Consider the following 17500-nt stretch of genomic DNA (forward strand, 5'->3'; position numbering starts at 1 on the left):
AATGTTGTGTTCTGGGAGTTTTCAATCTTTTGTCTACATTAAAAGAGGGAGAGGGGGCGGAGGAGAAGGGCGGAGGGGGGAAGGAGACTGACACACGTGACCTGCCTGAAGGAGGAAACAGACGGAAGGTTGGAAGCCACTGGTCAGTAAAGCCAACTGAGGTCACACAGGTACACAAGGACACAGGTGTATACTTTCATGGGTGTTGTTGTTTTAATGCTGTATAACCCCCCCTCTCTCTCTCTCTCTCTCTCTCTCTCTCTCTCTCTCTCTCTCTCTCTCTCTCTCTCTCTCTCTCTCTCTCTCTCTCTCTTAGTGGGTTAATTCAATGCAACTGTCCCCTGCAAACTGGAACTGATAATAGAGAGAGAGAGAGAGAGAGAGAGAGAGAGAGAGAGAGAGAGAGAGAGAGAGAGAGAGAGAGAGAGAGAGAGAGAGAGCTAACACACACACACACACACACACACACACACACACACACACACACACACACACACACACACACACACACACGTAAAACATCCCCCCTAACCAACCAAACACACACAAACACACAAACATACCCGACTTCCAGCGGCCACGTGATTGGTGCTCATGATTAGGTCACTCTGGTTAATTCGCCACTGAAGACCAACAATTTCCTGCTCGTATTTCCAGTTGCGATACAGAATGGTCGAGATGAACAGGCAAAGGACGAGAATGCTACCAAGGACCCACGCTATCTGCTTCTGGTAATGCTGGCCTGTGTCACATTTCATCCCGTCATACCCACACACAGGCTCGTCCAGGATCTTGAGGCGTATTGCACTTGCGTCGAGTGACCGATTCTGTGGGGGAGAGAGAGAGGGTTGGTGTGAGTGAGAGGTTGTGGTTCTGTGACGAGGAGGGGTGGGTGGATGGTGATGTGTGTGTGTGTGTGTGTGTGTGTGTGTGTGTGTGTGTGTGTGTGTGTGTGTGTTTCCATTTGTGATCTAATTCCACCTTTTATCTTGTTTTCACCTATCATCTTCTGTTTCCATCTATCATCTTTTCACTATCATCGTCTTTTTTTTCCACCAATCACTTTCTAATTCCACCTATCATCTTCTGTTTTCACTATCATTTGTTTCCCTCTATCATCTTTTAATTTCCCTTGTCACCCCTCTAATTCCACCTACCATTCTCTGTTTTCACCTAATCATCTGTTTCCACCGAGAAAGATTCGTGTGTTACAGTCATTTCTACTGTCAGTCTAAGGAAACAATGCATAAAAAAACAAACAAAGCAAGTCGACCATTACAGTTCATCTTTGCCAATGTTAAAAGAGGAAGTACTGAAGTTATATTAAGGTTACAATTGGCGCTGGTCAGACCTCATATGGTGTGCAGTTGTAGTCTTCATATTACAGATAGGATGGAAGTCTATCTATTAGAGTCAGTACAGAGGAGAATGACAAAGAAGAGGCCAGGGATGCGATGAAGAAGAAAACGCAAAAAAAAAAAAAATGAAAGAAAACGTACCCACCAATCACCTTTAAATGGGAAACTATTAAAAAATCCCTTTTAGTTCATTTTTTCTTCCCTTTTTTTTTCCTATTATCACTCGATACTTTTACCTAAACCTCCCATTCCTTTACCTCTCCATAAATCTCACCACCCATCTCTCCCTTTCTCCTCTCTAAGGTATGGTGGGGTGGTTCTTGTGTAACACTGGGGAGGGAAGGTGACGGGGTGGATGGGAGGGAGAGAAGGGAGGAAGAGAGGAGGGGACTGGGGAAGAGAATATGAGGGGTTGTATGGAAGGGAAAGGAAGGGAAGGGAAGGTGTAATACAAGATGGGGAGAGAGAGAGAGAGAGAGAGAGAGAGAGAGAGAGAGAGAGAGAGAGAGAGAGAGAGAGAGAGAGAGAGAGAGAGAGAGAGAGAGAGAGAGAGAGAGAGAGTATACTTCTACGAAAACTGGTTTCTTAATGTCACACTCACACACATACACACACTACTACTACTACTACTACTACTACTACTACTACTACTGATGCTGCTACTACTCATTTATCAACCTAAATAAGTAAATCCACACACAGACACAATGAAAAGTTAAAATAAGCCATAATATCACTTAAGACTATGCACTTTCTACTACTACTACTACTACTACTACTACTACTACTACTACTACTACTACAACTAACACCACTAATATCCCTCCCCTTCTAAAGCAACAACAACAAAAACTAAGACAACAACAAAAACATCACTACCACCAACAGCACTACCCTTCTTGCACCACCACTACCACCACCACCACCACCACCACCACTACTCACCTCGCTGTGGTAATCGCTAATTTTGTGCAGGCAGAGGGGACAGGTGGAGAGGGTGTCGCTGGGGCAATCAGAGAAAAGATATACACTGTACTTCCCCTCACTGGTGGCGTTGTCATTCATTGTCATGCTGAAACCAAGGATGCCTGCAAGAGGAGAGACAGGTGGGGGTTAGGTTAGATGGGGTGGGGGACTGAGGGAGGAAAGAGTGGAGAGGAGGGGTGGATGTGATGAGCTGGCTTACGTAGAAAACTGAGGAAGGAAAAAGGGGAAAGAGAAAGGAGGAATAGTCAGGTTAGAATGGGGGGGAATTGAAGGAGAATCGGACTTGGTTGGATTAAATTAGGTTAGGTTAGGTTAGGTTAGGTTAGGTTAGGTTAGGTTGGGTTAGGTTAGGTTAGGTTAGGTTAGGTAACAGGAGGGATGGAGGGAGGGAAGGACCGGGTGGCCAGGTGAGGATAGGAGGGACATGGAGGGACCTGCAGGGTGGCGGTAGATGAAAAAGGAAGGCGGGAGGGAGGGAGGGAGGGAGGGAGGGAGGGAGGGAAAATGAAGGAAGGGGTGTTTACGTGAGTCATGGTGTTAAGGTGGAAGATGAGAAGTAAAGATAGTGGAATGGGAGAAGAAGGAAGGAAGGAAGAGGAAGAGGAAGAGGAGGAGGAGGAGGAGGAGGTGGAGGTGATGTAAGAGAGGATGATACGGTGCACAGAAATACTAGGAAAATTTCTCTCTCTCTCTCTCTCTCTCTCTCTCTCTCTCTCTCTCTCTCTCTCTCTCTCTCTCTCTCTCAACATCATAAAAAAAATAAAAAAAAATAACAAGCAAATGAAGAAATACAGAAGGAAAACAAAAGAAAGAAAACTGACGTAAAAAGAAAAAGAAAAAAATAAATAAATAAGAAAAACTGAAAAAATGAAGAAAATAACAAAAAAAAGCAAGAAATAATTAAATACAAAAAATCAATGAAAAACAGTGAAGAAGAAGAAGAAGAAAAACAATAAATAAACAAAACGAAATTACACACACACACACACACACACACACACACACACACACACACACACACATACACACACACACTTACTCTCATAGGTCCTGTTCCGCATCTTGTCCTTGATGAGTTTGCCGTTCCTGGCGATGTCCTGCACCGTGACATTGGTGCCCTTGAGCTCTTCGTACAGTTCGGCCACCACTGTAGCGTAAAGCTGAACCGAATCGTACAGGTGTGCCGAAGGTAGGTAAGGTACGTGCTGAAGGAGGAGACCGTCAATACCATTCCACCTGTGTCTGTGTGTGTGTGTGTGTGTGTGTGTGTGTGTGTGTGTGTGTGTGTGTGTGTGTGTGTGTGTGTGTGTGTGTGTGTGTGTGTGTGGATGGGTGGGTGTTTGTGTGTGTGTGGATGGGTGTGCGTGTTGAATTTGTTGGGTAAGTGGGTGTGTTTGGATAGGTGTGGGTGTGGGTGGATATGTGGATAAGTGTGGGTAAGTGTACATGCTTGTTTTAGTGTGTGTGTGTGTGTGTGTGTGTGTGTGTGTGTGGATATATGTATGTACGTATGTATGTATGTATGTATGTATGTATGTATGTAAGGCATGTCATGAAAAAGAGAGAAAGACAGACAGAAAAAGACAGAGAAACAGACAGACAGACAAAAGAAAGAGATACAAAGAAACAGAATGATCTTTGCAAGTTTAAGTTAAAAGAAAGATGAAAAAGATAAAGAGAAGTGTACTTGTGCTGGGAGATTTAAGTAGGAGTAGTAGTAATAATAGTAGTAGTAGTAGTAGTAGTAGTAGTAGTAGTAGTAGTAGTAGTAGTAGTATATAAGTACATAAGTGATTACTAGACAATGATTAACACAACTTCTAATAAGTAGGCAATTACAGACAGACACAAATAATTAGCGTTACAGAAGTTAACTCATGTACAAAGGTTACAGGAGAAAGAGGAGGAGGAAGAAGAGAAGGAGGAGGAGGAGGAGGAGGAGGAGGAGGAGGACGAGGAGGACGAGGAGGAGGAGGAGGAGGAGAGAAAAACAAAGAAATAAATCATTACAAAAAAAACGTGATAATATGTACAACTCAATCATTATTTACACCATATGAAAGAGAGAGAGAGAGAGAGAGAGAGAGAGAGAGAGAGAGAGAGAGAGAGAGAGAGAGAGAGAGAGAGAGAGAGAGAGAGAGAGAGAGAGAGAGTCTAGAATAATATTTAACTGTAGGTGCAAGAGGCAATGTTACAGGGTGCATTTATAAGGGAGATTTAGGTGGGGGGGGTGTTAAAAGTGGGGGGATAGATGGAGGGAGAGGGGTGAGAGGGAAGCACCCCACCCCCTCCACTCCCCCCACACAGGCAGCACATGACAAGGCTATACACGGGTCTCAAGGTCACCTATATATAGCACAGGACATCTACTCGCGCCCTTTTGCTCTTACGTGTCTCGCTGCCTTCTTGCTGGGCTTTTTGTGTGCCTTCCTCACTGCCTCGCCGCTCGTATTGCTGCCAGCCATGCCACGCCACGCAAAGGACCCCTTCGCTGGCTAATTTGTTTCTGTTCAACTTTTTTTGTGTCTTTTTGCTTAACTATTTATCACTGAGGCGTTTTTACTTGTTCTACAGCTACTTCTAATCTTTAAACTGCGTAGAAATTGCAAAATCTATTCTTTCAATCTTTTTTTTTCTCTGTGAATATTTTCTTTTATTGTTCATTCTTTTTCTTAACCATTATCTAGTTTTTTTTTTTTCTAACACTTTGGCCTTTAAATAATTAATCTTTTCTGTGCTCAATGATTTTTTTTTCTATAATCAATTTTTGGATGAATTTTTGGTATTAGTTTGACCCTTCACTGATTAATCCCTTCATTGTCAGATTTTTTTTTTTTTTTCTTTCCATACTAATCTTTTTGATACTTGACTGACGGGGCGTGGGTAAGTAACAGACTACATGAGGAAGAAGTGACTGACTGACTGACTGACTGACTGACTGACTGACTGACTGACTGACTAAATAATGAAGTCAGCAAATCAACACGGAGCGGCGAGGCGAGGACAGAGTGAGAGCGAACAGAAAACGGGCGTGGTGTTGCGGCAGGGCGGGCGAGGGATGACTGGCGTGCTGTACGGAGGAACCCTGAGACTCGCGGATCACCACACAACGCCACAACGACACAACAAACAAACAAACACAAACAAAACAACAACAACAACAACAATGCAATTACAGAGAAGCACAATCTACATATTCCCCCCAAAGGTTTATGCTCATGCACGAGAACTTTAAATTTTTAGGGAACAAAAAAGAAGAAAAAAAAGAAAGAAAATAAATAAAATCAACTTAAGATTACATTACATAGTTATTATTTTTCCTTGCTTTAGAGGAATTAATTTTTTTACTTTTTTTTTTGTTGTAGCTCTTCACATCTCCATCATCCAGAAGGCTTTTAAGAGGAATCATGTTTATTGAGTGTTTGCAGCGGAACAAACACGAGGGGAAAAAAGAGGTGAATTAATAACAAGTAAATGAGTGATAAGTGCGGGGGTCCACGAAAGAGGCAGCCGGTCGCATCTGAACAAATGAATCAGTAGAAAACGACACATACATAAGAATAAAAAAAATAAAAAATGTAAAGTATGGTAAGTTAATTTGAGAATACATTGGGGGCAAACAGACAAAAAAATATAAAAAAATGTATGTAAATCAAATAGCAATGAAAAAAGAGAGCTAGAGAAAATTATATAAAAAAAAGCATTAAAAATATCAAAATTAAATTAAAAAAAATCATGTTGAAAAAAAACCGCATAATCATTTTTTTTTTTCATATGCACTTCTTTAAACAAAAAAATCAAAATTGCACAAACAAATAAAAAAACAAACACACCAAAAGTGAAAAATGCTTGTGTGTAAATGTTTGTATGAGAGAAAAAATAAATAAATAAAAACAGGGGGCGGGCAGAGGTGGGGGATGCAGGGAGGGGGACGAGGGGGGTGGTAGTGGATGCAGAGGGTGGGGTGGTGTGGATGCGAGGTGCAGGGAGGGGAGGGAGGGGAGAGGGCGGGAGGGGAGAGGGGGCAAGGATCTGACTGGGGGCAAGAAGGATACAAGTACTTCGCGTTAGTGAGAGCATTACAGTGTTACAGCGCTAGTGTGCAAACCTTGCGAGACATACAAGGGTGCGGGAGGTGGAGGAGGAGGAGGAGGAGGAGGAGGAGGAGGAGGAGGAGGAGGAGGAGGAGGAGGAGGAGGAGGAAATAACAAAAAATACATAGAAAACAAAGAGAAGGAGGGGAAATGCAAAGATGGACCAAGAAACTGTGATGAGAGAGAGAGAGAGAGAGAGAGAGAGAGAGAGAGAGAGAGAGAGAGAGAGAGAGAGAGAGAGAGGAAGACTAATATCTTCATCTCTCACTCCTACCATTACGATAACTAATACAGAAATTAGAGAGAGAGAGAGAGAGAGAGAGAGAGAGAGAGAGAGAGAGAGAGAGAGAGAGAGAGAGAGAGAGAGAGAGAGAGAGAGAGAGAGAGAGAGAGAGAGAGAGAGAGAGAGAGAGAGAGAAGGAAAGCATAAGGGGTGGAGGAAAGGGAGGCAAAAGCACTGGGGCGGAGGAAGGACGGAAGGGAAGGATGGAAGGCAAGGATGGACGGATGAGGCAAGGAGCAGAGTGGTTGGTGTTGAGTTAGTGTGTTGGTTATGTTTAAATAGGATTTTTAAGGAAGCTCTCTCGTGTCTCTCAAATGCAAACGGCAAGAGTAAATGAACAGTGATGAATAACACGGCGGGGCGCGTGAAGCAAGACTGGTCACGTGTCTGCGTGACCTGGTGTGACGTGACGTGACTGGGGGACTCCCGCAGCGCGCCACGGTGAAGTGGCGCGCTGCACCATCATCACTACATTTTCTCTTGCTGTTTACATTTATTGGACACACACACACACACACACACACACACACACACACACACACTGGCGCGCGTACACCCACACTGTTCCACCAAACTAACTACAGCTTCTAAGCCTTCACCATTACTTCACCCGTCTCTCTCTCTCTCTCTCTCTCTCTCTCTCTCTCTCTCTCTCTCTCTCTCTCTCTCTCTCTCTCTCTCTCTCTCTCTCTCACACACACACACACACACACACACACACACACACACACACACATATATATATATATATATATATATATATATATATATATATATATATATATATATATATATATATATATATATATATATATATTAGAGGTGAGCAGGGAAAGCATGTAGAGTCGTTTGTTTTGTTCACTTCATTAGTTGTACCGAGTCACCTTCACACAAGACATTCAGGCTAAAATATATAATTATATTCAAAACAATATAAAAAGATATGATTTTAAAAATATTGTATTAAAATTTTAATATAATAATATATTTTAGCCTGAAGATGTCTTGTGTGAAGGTGACGCGCTGTGAGTAGTGAAGGTGATGCGTTGTGAGTAGTGAAGGTGATGCGTTGTGAGTAGTGAAGGTGACGCGTTGTGAGTAGTGAAGGTGACGCGTTGTGAGTAGTGAAGGTGACGCGTTGTGAGTAGTGAAGGTGACGCGTTGTGAGTAGTGAAGGTGACGCGTTGTGAGTAGTGAAGGTGACGCGTTGTGAGTAGTGAAGGTGACGCGTTGTGAGTAGTGAAGGTGACGCGTTGTGAGTAGTGAAGGTGACGCGTTGTGAGTAGTGAAGGTGACGCGTTGTGAGTAGTGAAGGTGACGCGTTGTGAGTAGTGAAGGTGACGCGTTGTGAGTAGTGAAGGTGACGCGTTGTGAGTAGTGAAGGTGACGCGTTGTGAGTAGTGAAGGTGACGCGTTGTGAGTAGTGAAGGTGACGCGTTGTGAGTAGTGAAGGTGACGCGTTGTGAGTAGTGAAGGTGACGCGTTGTGAGTAGTGAAGGTGACGCGTTGTGAGTAGTGAAGGTGACGCGTTGTGAGTAGTGAAGGTGACGCGTTGTGAGTAGTGAAGGTGACGCGTTGTGAGTAGTGAAGGTGACGCGTTGTGAGTAGTGAAGGTGACGCGTTGTGAGTAGTGAAGGGAGCAAAAGAAACAACTCTACATGCTTCACCTGCTCACCTCTCCTGTGTCTCGGAACTTCGTCCTCTCTCTCTCTCTCTCTCTCTCTCTCTCTCTCTCTCTCTCTCTCTCTCTCTCTCTCTCTCTCTCTCTCTCTCTCTCTCTCTCTATATATATATATATATATATATATATATATATATATATATATATATATATATATATATATATATATATATATATATATATATATATATATATATATATATATATATAAAACACACACACACACACACGCACACACCACCGCCAAACACTAACTAACAAAAGCTTCCCACACTGACACACAAACACGCAAACACACATATATAATTAAAAACAAAGCCAGCCAACACACACGCACACACGCACACACACACACACACACAGGGCTTCTCCAGCCTACCTTTGGGCCGAGGTTAGCTTGCCCCTGAGGAAGACAGAACTATCAGTGTTATGCTGCCACAAACTGGTCTCCTAGAGTGCCACTTGTCTTCGTCGTCGTCTCTCTCTCTCTCTCTCTCTCTCTCTCTCTCTCTCTCTCTCTCTCTCTCTCTCTCTCTCTCTCTGGGCGCCTTGTGATCTCGCAGCAGCCCAAAAAATTCAATCGTTCTGATAATCTTTCAATCAATTATTCTTCTATATTGTCTCGTTTTCAGTCTCTCTCTCTCTCTCTCTCTCTCTCTCTCTCTCTCTCTCTCTCTCTCTCTCTCTCTCTCTCTCTCTCTCTCTCTCTCTGTGTCTCTCAGTGCCAGTCAGCCAGCAAAGTCTCCCTACATACTCAGTTTTAAGATGTTTTACAGTTAACAAGTCATCTTAATGAAGAGCAACAGTCACCAACTCACACCATTCCAGTCAACTAATACAGAACAAATAATTAAGTACACCAGTAAAAAAATACCATTAAAAAGAAAAAATTAAAGTAGTATGCCATAAAAGTAAAACACTGACCAATAAAACACACATCAATGCAATACCAATCCTTCGTTTTCTTTGACTGAAAAGAAAGAGAAAATGTCATGCAAGGTGCAGCCTCGTTTTCTTTGATTACCTTGGTGGGGTGCGGAGGAGGCGGCCGGAGGTAATGAATAAATTGAATGAATACACTCTTTACTCATTTAAGGAAGAAAACGGAGGTGGTGATGAACAGCACGTGAAGAAACTTTTTACTTTTTTACTCATTTATTATTTCTTATGTTATTATTACTGGTTTAGGTGTAGGAGACTCAGTGCAGAGGTCGTAACAAACAGCACGTGAAAAAACACATTACTCTTTACTCAGTCATCTTTTTATCTCTCATTATTAACTTTCGGAATAAAAACTAAAAAAAACTAAAGGTAATACTGAATGAAAGATGATTTTTTTTTTTTTTTTGTGTGTGTAGAAATCTCACAAACTTGGCAATTCACCTGACAGTCTTCAGTTACCAGCTAGGACTATAATCTTTAGCAATTACCATTTAATATTTGTCTTTTTAATCTACAAAAGTCGCCCACAGAATTGCAACAGTCAGGAATTACGCCACCATTTTCTTTAATCTGTCGTATTATCAATTAACATAATTTATTTTCAATCTAGAGGAGTCTCCCACTGAATTACAACCGTCGGAAACAAAACTACCATTTTCTTTAATGTGTCGTACCAATTACCCTTATCATTTATTTATTTTACAAGTCTCCCATATAATTAAAACTGCCATGAATAACACCACCATTTTCTTTAACTTGTACCAATTACCCTTATCATTTATTTACTTATTTAATTTAAAAGTTTCCCACAAAATAAAAAAAAATATGCCAAGGATAACACCACCATTTTCTTTAATTTGTCGTACCAATTACCCTTATTGTTTTTTTTTTTTTTTTTTTTTAAATCTAGACGAGTATACCCACACCTTTAAAACTCCCATTAACAACACCGCCATTTTCTTTAACTGAACACCTGCAGCCTCGTCACCACCCCACCAAGCACCAGGTACAGTAGAACTACACCCTACTACACAATGAAGAGAGAAGATAAGGGTTGTTACTCCACACAAACACTTGAAGAAATCACCCTTATGACTAAACTACCATACAGTCGTTAAGTTAATCTGGGAGGACCCTTTGTCTTAATTAGGTACAAGAGCTATTGATTAATTAAGTGTGTTTGTGTGTGTGCCTTGCCTCGAACTGACTAATACAAATGTGCAGGTGTTGGGAATTACCAGACGTGTAGTGAGGCGTACCCAAGATGAGGTCATTCAGTTGCTACCGTGGGAAACTACTGTGGTGTCTACTACCAGCTCCTGTTTGCCTTGTTTGAGTTAAGTTATGCACTCTCCACACTGCACTCCATCGCACGCAGAACACCAAACATACAGCAGTAGTAGTAGTAGTAGTAGTAGAGGAAGAAGAAAAGTAGTAGTAGTAGTAGTAGTAGTAGTAGTAGTAGTAGTAGTAGTAGTAGTAGTAGTAGTAGTAGTAGTAGTAGTAGTAGTAGTAGTAGTATATAAAAAGAATACTAGTAGAAGAAAGAAAAGTAGTAGTAGTAGTAGTAGTAGTAGTAGTAGTAATAGTAGTAGTAGTAGTAGTAGTAGAAGTAGAAGAAGAAGAAGAAGAAGAAGAAGAAGAAGAAGAAGAAGAAGAAGAAGAAGAAGAAGAAGAAGATGATGAAGGAGGAGGAGGAGGAGGAAAAGAAGAAGAACAAGAAGAACAAGAAGAACAAGAAAAACAAGAAGAACAAAAAGAAAAACGAGAGGTAGTAGTAGTAGTAGTAGTAGTAGTAGTAGTAGAAGTAGTAGTAGTAGTAGTAGTAGTAGTAGTAGGCTAAATGAATTACGCTTGAGAGAGAGAGAGAGAGAGAGAGAGAGAGAGAGAGAGAGAGAGAGAGAGAGAGAGAGAGAGAGAGAGAGAGAGAGAGAGTTATTCACTGCAGAAGAGTTACGCTATTCAACATCTAAATAAAAAAATAAGAGAGAGAAAAAAAAGAAAAAAAATGAGAAGAGAAGAGAAAGGAAAAGAAAAAAAAGGAATAAAGCAGGAAAACAAAACAGAAAAAAAAGAAGAGAAGGAAGAAGAAAAACAACACAAAAAAAGGAAAAACGAAGAAAACGAGAGAAAGAAAAATAAAAGAAAAATAAGATTTGAATTAGAATTAGAAAACTAGAGAAAGAAAACACACACACACACACACACACACACACACACACACACACACACACACACACACACACACACACACACAATCACCTTACCTTCAGACCTACTGCCCCACTGCGCCTTTCCTTTAAAACCGGGAGAAAGTCTCGTTGACAAAAGGTATCATACATACACACCTACACATGTATTAATACCACTAAGCCTCCGACTGTATACCTAGCTAAGTGTGTGTGTGTGTGTGTGTGTGTGTGTGTGTGTGTGTGTGTGTGTGTGTGTGTGTGTGTGTGTGTGTGTGTGTGTGTGTGTGTGTGTGTTCAGAATCACATACGCGCCAGATCTCCACAACTTTCAAAAGCTTCTCTATATTTTTGAAGAGCCACGAATTTTCAAGGGTGGTTTTTTTTTAATTCTAGTGACAAATTAACACGATTTCTACGTTATTAGCAGCAGAAACACGCTTGGGATTCCGGATAGTCTTCTCTATGGCCTTGGAAAACAGTCGTAGTGAAGTTACACAGGTTTTTAAGGGTGCTTTTTACAGTTCTATTGATAGATTAACACGATTTCTGCTTTATTCAAAAGAGAAACATTTAAAAACACCCGGTTAATCATCTCTGTTGCCTTGGAAAATAGCCATGGTAAAATTACAAGGGTTTTTAAGGGTATTTTTTATGGTTCTAGTGAAAAATTAACAAGATTTCTACGTTATTTAAAGGATAAACACCCTTGAGAACCCGCCTAATCATCTCTGTGGCCTTGAAAAACAGGTAAAGTTACAAGGGTTTTTAAGAGTGTTTTTATGGTTCTAGAGAAGAATCAACAAGATTTCTGCGTTATTTCAAGGATAAGCACCCTTGAGAACCCGGCTAGTCACCTCTATGGCCTTGAAAAATAGTCAGGTAAAGTTACAAGGGTTTTTAAGAGTTTTTATGGTTCTAGTGAAAAATTAAAATTTCTGCGTGGCCTTGAAAAACAGCAGTGATGAGAGAACGCAGCGTGTCTGAATAAGGTCCTTATACGTGACTTATTCTTGTTTACCGTGACTTATCGTGACCTTTTGTATATTGCATGATTTTTCTTGAAGTTTGTAAAGAATTCGTATTTTTGTGTACCTAGTTTGGTGTGTGTGTGTGTGTGTGTGTGTGTGTGTGTGTGTGTGTGTGTGTGTGTGTGTGTGTGTGTGTGTGTGTGTGTGTGTGTTTGTGTGTGTGTAATCTCGTCTATATATAAATTAAATACAAGTTATCTTATTCTGTAATGTGTATGTGTTCGTATGAGTGTAATCTTAGTTAAATACAAGGTCTCTTAATGTATGTCCATGTGTGTGTGTGTGTGTGTGTGTGTATTTACCTAATCTCAGTGTCTGTAGATTCAGTACAAGTTCTCTTCATGAATGTTTGTATGTGTGTATGAATTTAATGTTGATTTCTCCATTAATACAATACACATTTTCATGACGTGTGTATGTGTGTATGCATGTGTATGTATACCTAATCTTGATGCCTATAAAAATCAAGTATATATTCTCTTAACGTGTCTGTATGTCTGTGTGTATGAATCTAATCTAAATTTCTCCCTAAATGCAATGCGGATTCTTACAACGTATGTATGTATGTATGTATGTATGTATGTATGTATGTATGAATTTAACCTGTGTCCATCAATGCAATACAAATTTTCACAACGTATGTATGTATTATTATTATGTGTATGTGTGTATGTATGAATGTAACCTTACTGTGTCCATCAATACAACACAAACTATCAGAGCGTGTATGTACGTATGTATGTATGAATCTACCCCTACTGTATCCCATTAAACCAATACAAATCATCAAAAACTTATTGTATATCTGTGTGTGTGTGTGTGTGTGTGTGTGTGTGTGTGTGTGCGTGTGTGTGTGTGTGTGTGTGTGTTCATCTAATCTCACTTTCTCCATCAATACCATAAAAAAAAAAATGTTATGGGAACTTCTTTAGGCCTAACATTAAAGATAATATGAATAAACTTACTAATATGATAAAAAATTAATATAAATAAAAAAAAGAGAGAAAAAGGCATGCTTAAAGATGATAATAATAGTACTGATATCATAATGACACTAATAATAATAATAATAATAATAATAATAATAATAATAATAATAATAATGATAATAATAATAATAATGTCAAAATAACAACACCAACAAAACCAATAGATGGACATGAACACCTGGCCCTTCCCGCACCACCACACACCTCCGTGGCCACACACCTCCAGGCACACACCAGCAGATGCATGACACCCCCGCATCACACACCTGCGTGATATACAAACCTACACCACACACCTGCATGACACCACATCTGCACCACACACCTGCTTCACCTCGACACTTAGAATATTAAGCTTTAGGGAAATTTTTTAAGAAATATCCGATGGTTATTTGAGTCATTAAGTATATACACCTGTTTATCACCCGGACACACCTGCAACGGCCCCTCATTAGGTCAAAAACACGTCTAGTTGTGTCTTTTTGCTTTCCCCCATGCATATCAAAAAGTTAAATGGGTAGCAATGGTTTGGGCGGGTTTATATTATATATTTGTGTTCCCATTCAGTATCACAAGGCAAGGGGATCTGAAAATATAGTTCTTGAGTCATAATTAAGATCTGGAAGGAAAGGTGAGGTTTTTTTTTAATGATTTGTTGCCTTAATGCTCAACACTTGTCTTGAAAAGTTATAAATTGGGGGATAAATGGTTTGCTTGTTTTTTTTTTTTCTTTCTTTCTTCTAGTTATTATTATTATTATTTTCTATGGAATTCTGAAAAGGAAGGGATGTTTTAGTGAGCACTCATACATACATACATACATACCAGCAGCGTAGGATATACATATTTATCTCCTATGTATTTTTTTTTCTTTATTTTTTTCGGTTTGTTTAATTTCTTTCGTTTTCTTTGTTATTTTTTTTCTCGGTGTTTATTTATTTATTTTATTTTTTCTTTCGAGAACTTTAAATGAAAAAATCCATTGTGATCAAAAGTCAGAATTAAGAAACGTGAAAATAAATAAATAAGTAAAAAAAAAATTGGATCTTTATATTGTTCTTCTTTCTTTCGTCCCTTTTTCCTTTTCTTTATTTATCTTTTTTTACTACTTTTACCATTAGCAATTTTTCCTTCTCTCCAATTTCTTCTTCCTTTTTTCTTTCCTTTTTTTCGTTTCCGCATAAGCATTACGAAAAATTTCCGTCATTTCATCCAGTTTCTTTTCTTGTTTTTAGTTTCCTCATTAACATTAAGAAAATTTTCCTTCACTCCATTCATCTTTTTTTTCAAGTTTTCCCATTACCATTAGGAGATCAATTCCCTTCACTCTAATTTCCTCCTCTTCCTCTTCCTTTTTATTTTCCCTTCCTCATTATCACAAACCTCATTTTTCTTCACTTCATTTCTTTATTTTTTTCTTTTCTTAATTTTCCCATCAGCATTAAGATAATTTTCCTTCACTCCAATATCCTCCTCTTCTTCTTCTTCTTCATATTTTTAACGTCCTCACTATCATAAGACTCATTTTCGTGCATCCATTACTCACATTCCTAACTTACTGTACTGATGTGTGTGTGTGTGTGTGTGTGTGTGTGTGTGTGTGTGTGTGTGTGTGTGTGTGTGTGTGTGTGTGTGTGTGTGTGTGTGTGTGTGTGTGTGTGTGTGTGTGTGTGTGTGTGTGTGTGTGTGTGTGTGTTTATCTGTACCATCAACGACACTTTCACATCGCACTTAATGTATCGCATTAATTATGTAGATTCTCCGCTTTTTGTTGTACGCACACACACTCTCTCTCTCTCTCTCTCTCTCTCTCTCTCTCTCTCTCTCTCTCTCTCTCTCTCTCTCTCTCTCTCTCTCTCTCTGGATGACTTGATAATTTCGTGTCAAAGACTTGCAAAGAATCAAATTAAACCCTCTCTCTCTCTCTCTCTCTCTCTCTCTCTCTCTCTCTCTCTCTCTCTCTCTCTCTCTCTCTCTCTCTCTTATCCCCTAACCTCTAAACCTCTATAAATATGCAAATTTAGCACTACAACATACAAACTGAGGAAGCAACAAGAGGGAGGGGACGGCGGGGTTGGCAGGGGACACGGGGAACAAAGGAGACGCCAGGGGGACGCCACGGGGACGGCAGGGAGAGAGGCAGGGGGTACACGGCGCCACTACCCTATAATATTAGCAATGGGACTCAAACTAAAGGGAGATTTAAGACTCGAGAGGCGAACAGCAAACATGGATGGGAGATATTACATAAAGCTAACAATATTACATTTTTTTAAACATCTGTGGGTATGAGGGTCGCGGTGAGAGGAGGTCGGGTAATGGGAAATGGTACAGATGCTGGGACGGGGGACGGAGGAGGAGGGGAGTCGGTAGAGGCGCTAGGAAGGAGGGGAAAAGGGGAAATGGTTATATAGACTGGGATGAAGGAAAAGAAAGAGGGAGGGGAGGAAAGGGAGGGACCTTAGATACTGGGAAGAGGGGAATAAAGAGGAGGTGAGGGGCTATAGATGACTGAGAAGAGAAAAAATAAAAAGTAGGGGAAGGGAAGGAAGGGGAGTGGTTATACTCGTAGATGATGGGACGAGGGGAGGAAAGAAAGGGAATGGGAAGAAATGGGATGAAGAAAAGGAAGACTAACGTATTTCGAGGGGAGAGAAGAAAGGGGAAGGGAGGGGAGGAAACGGGAGGTGGGTTACTATAAATACTGGAAAGGGGGAAAAAGAAAGGGGTGGGAGGAAAAGAGGAATGGGGAAAACAGAAAACTAACTATTTTTCGAAGTCACGAGGGGAAATACAAGAAGTGAGAGAATGAATGGGGTGAAATTTTTGAAGTCTGGGGAAAGAAAGGGGGAAAATAAAGGATGGGGAAACTACTCTAATAACAAGGAAAAAAATACTGAAAAGATATAAAAAGATGGAAAAGAAACGAAAAAAGAAAAGAAAACTACCTAACATACAAAAATAAGACAAAAAAACGGGAAAAAAAAGAAAGAAAAGAAAAAATTTACTTAACATTGAAATAGAGAAGGTAAAAAAAATACGGAAAAATACGAAAAAAAGGAAATAATAAATAAAAAAAAACGAAATAAAAAGCAAAAGAAGAAGAAAAAAATTACCTAACATTAAAAAAAAGTTAAAAGAGAAAAAGAAACAAAAAAGAAGGAAAAGAAGAAAAAATAACAATGAAAAGATAAAAAAAAACGAAAAAAATAATATAAAAAAGACGGAAAAAAAAATAAATAAAAATAAATAAATAAATAAATAAATAAATAAACAACGAACAAAAATTAAGAAGAAACAGCGAAACAAGACAAAACAAGCGTGACTAAGAGGGAGAGTCATTAGACCCACACTGACTGACCTCATTACTCAGACGGGGATGGTGCTGAGTCCCCGTATGAAGAAGGGGTGTGCGCGGGGGTGCCGTCGCGTTGGGCATTACAGCAGGTGTGTGTATATGGGGGGGGGGAGTAGAGAAACGGGGAGGGAAATGGGAGAAATGGGGAGAAAAAGTTGTTATTATTATTGTTATTATTGTTGTTTATTGTGTTATTATCGGTTTGTTCTTGTAATTTTTTTCTTTCTTTTTTTATTGATAACTTTTTTTTCTTGGGCATCTTTTTTTCCTTTCTTTTTATTTTTCTGTTTTGTTTATTTTTATTCATTCATATATTTACTTTATTTCATTAATTTATTCATTTTACTTATTCATTTTTTTTTTTTTTGCTGCCCTTTATCAGATCACCATGAAAAAATAAATAGATAAATAAATAAATAAATAAATAAATAAATAAAATAAATAAAGATAAATTTCAGTTCAACGCACACTCATCTTCACTCTGCTAAAAAACACACAAGTTATATTCAAAGGTAATATCATTATGACGCTGTGCACTCATTTCTAAGTCGTTCCGTGTGTTGACCAAGTCTGAACCGAGAAATCTTT

General features: G+C 39.6%; 1 protein-coding gene across 1 annotated transcript in view; it reads right to left on the reverse strand.

The window, feature by feature from the left end:
• Positions 1-17500, reverse strand: part of LOC135092433 (receptor-type guanylate cyclase Gyc76C-like) — a 104391-nt gene that overhangs the window by 25858 nt on the left and 61033 nt on the right. The window contains 3 exon segments of the mRNA XM_063990915.1: positions 564-827; positions 2304-2446; positions 3385-3550. Coding sequence (XP_063846985.1) covers positions 564-827; positions 2304-2446; positions 3385-3550 — 573 coding nt within the window.

Source organism: Scylla paramamosain, chromosome 40 (assembly GCF_035594125.1).
Source record: "Scylla paramamosain isolate STU-SP2022 chromosome 40, ASM3559412v1, whole genome shotgun sequence".
Classification (NCBI taxonomy): Eukaryota; Metazoa; Arthropoda; class Malacostraca; order Decapoda; family Portunidae; genus Scylla; species Scylla paramamosain.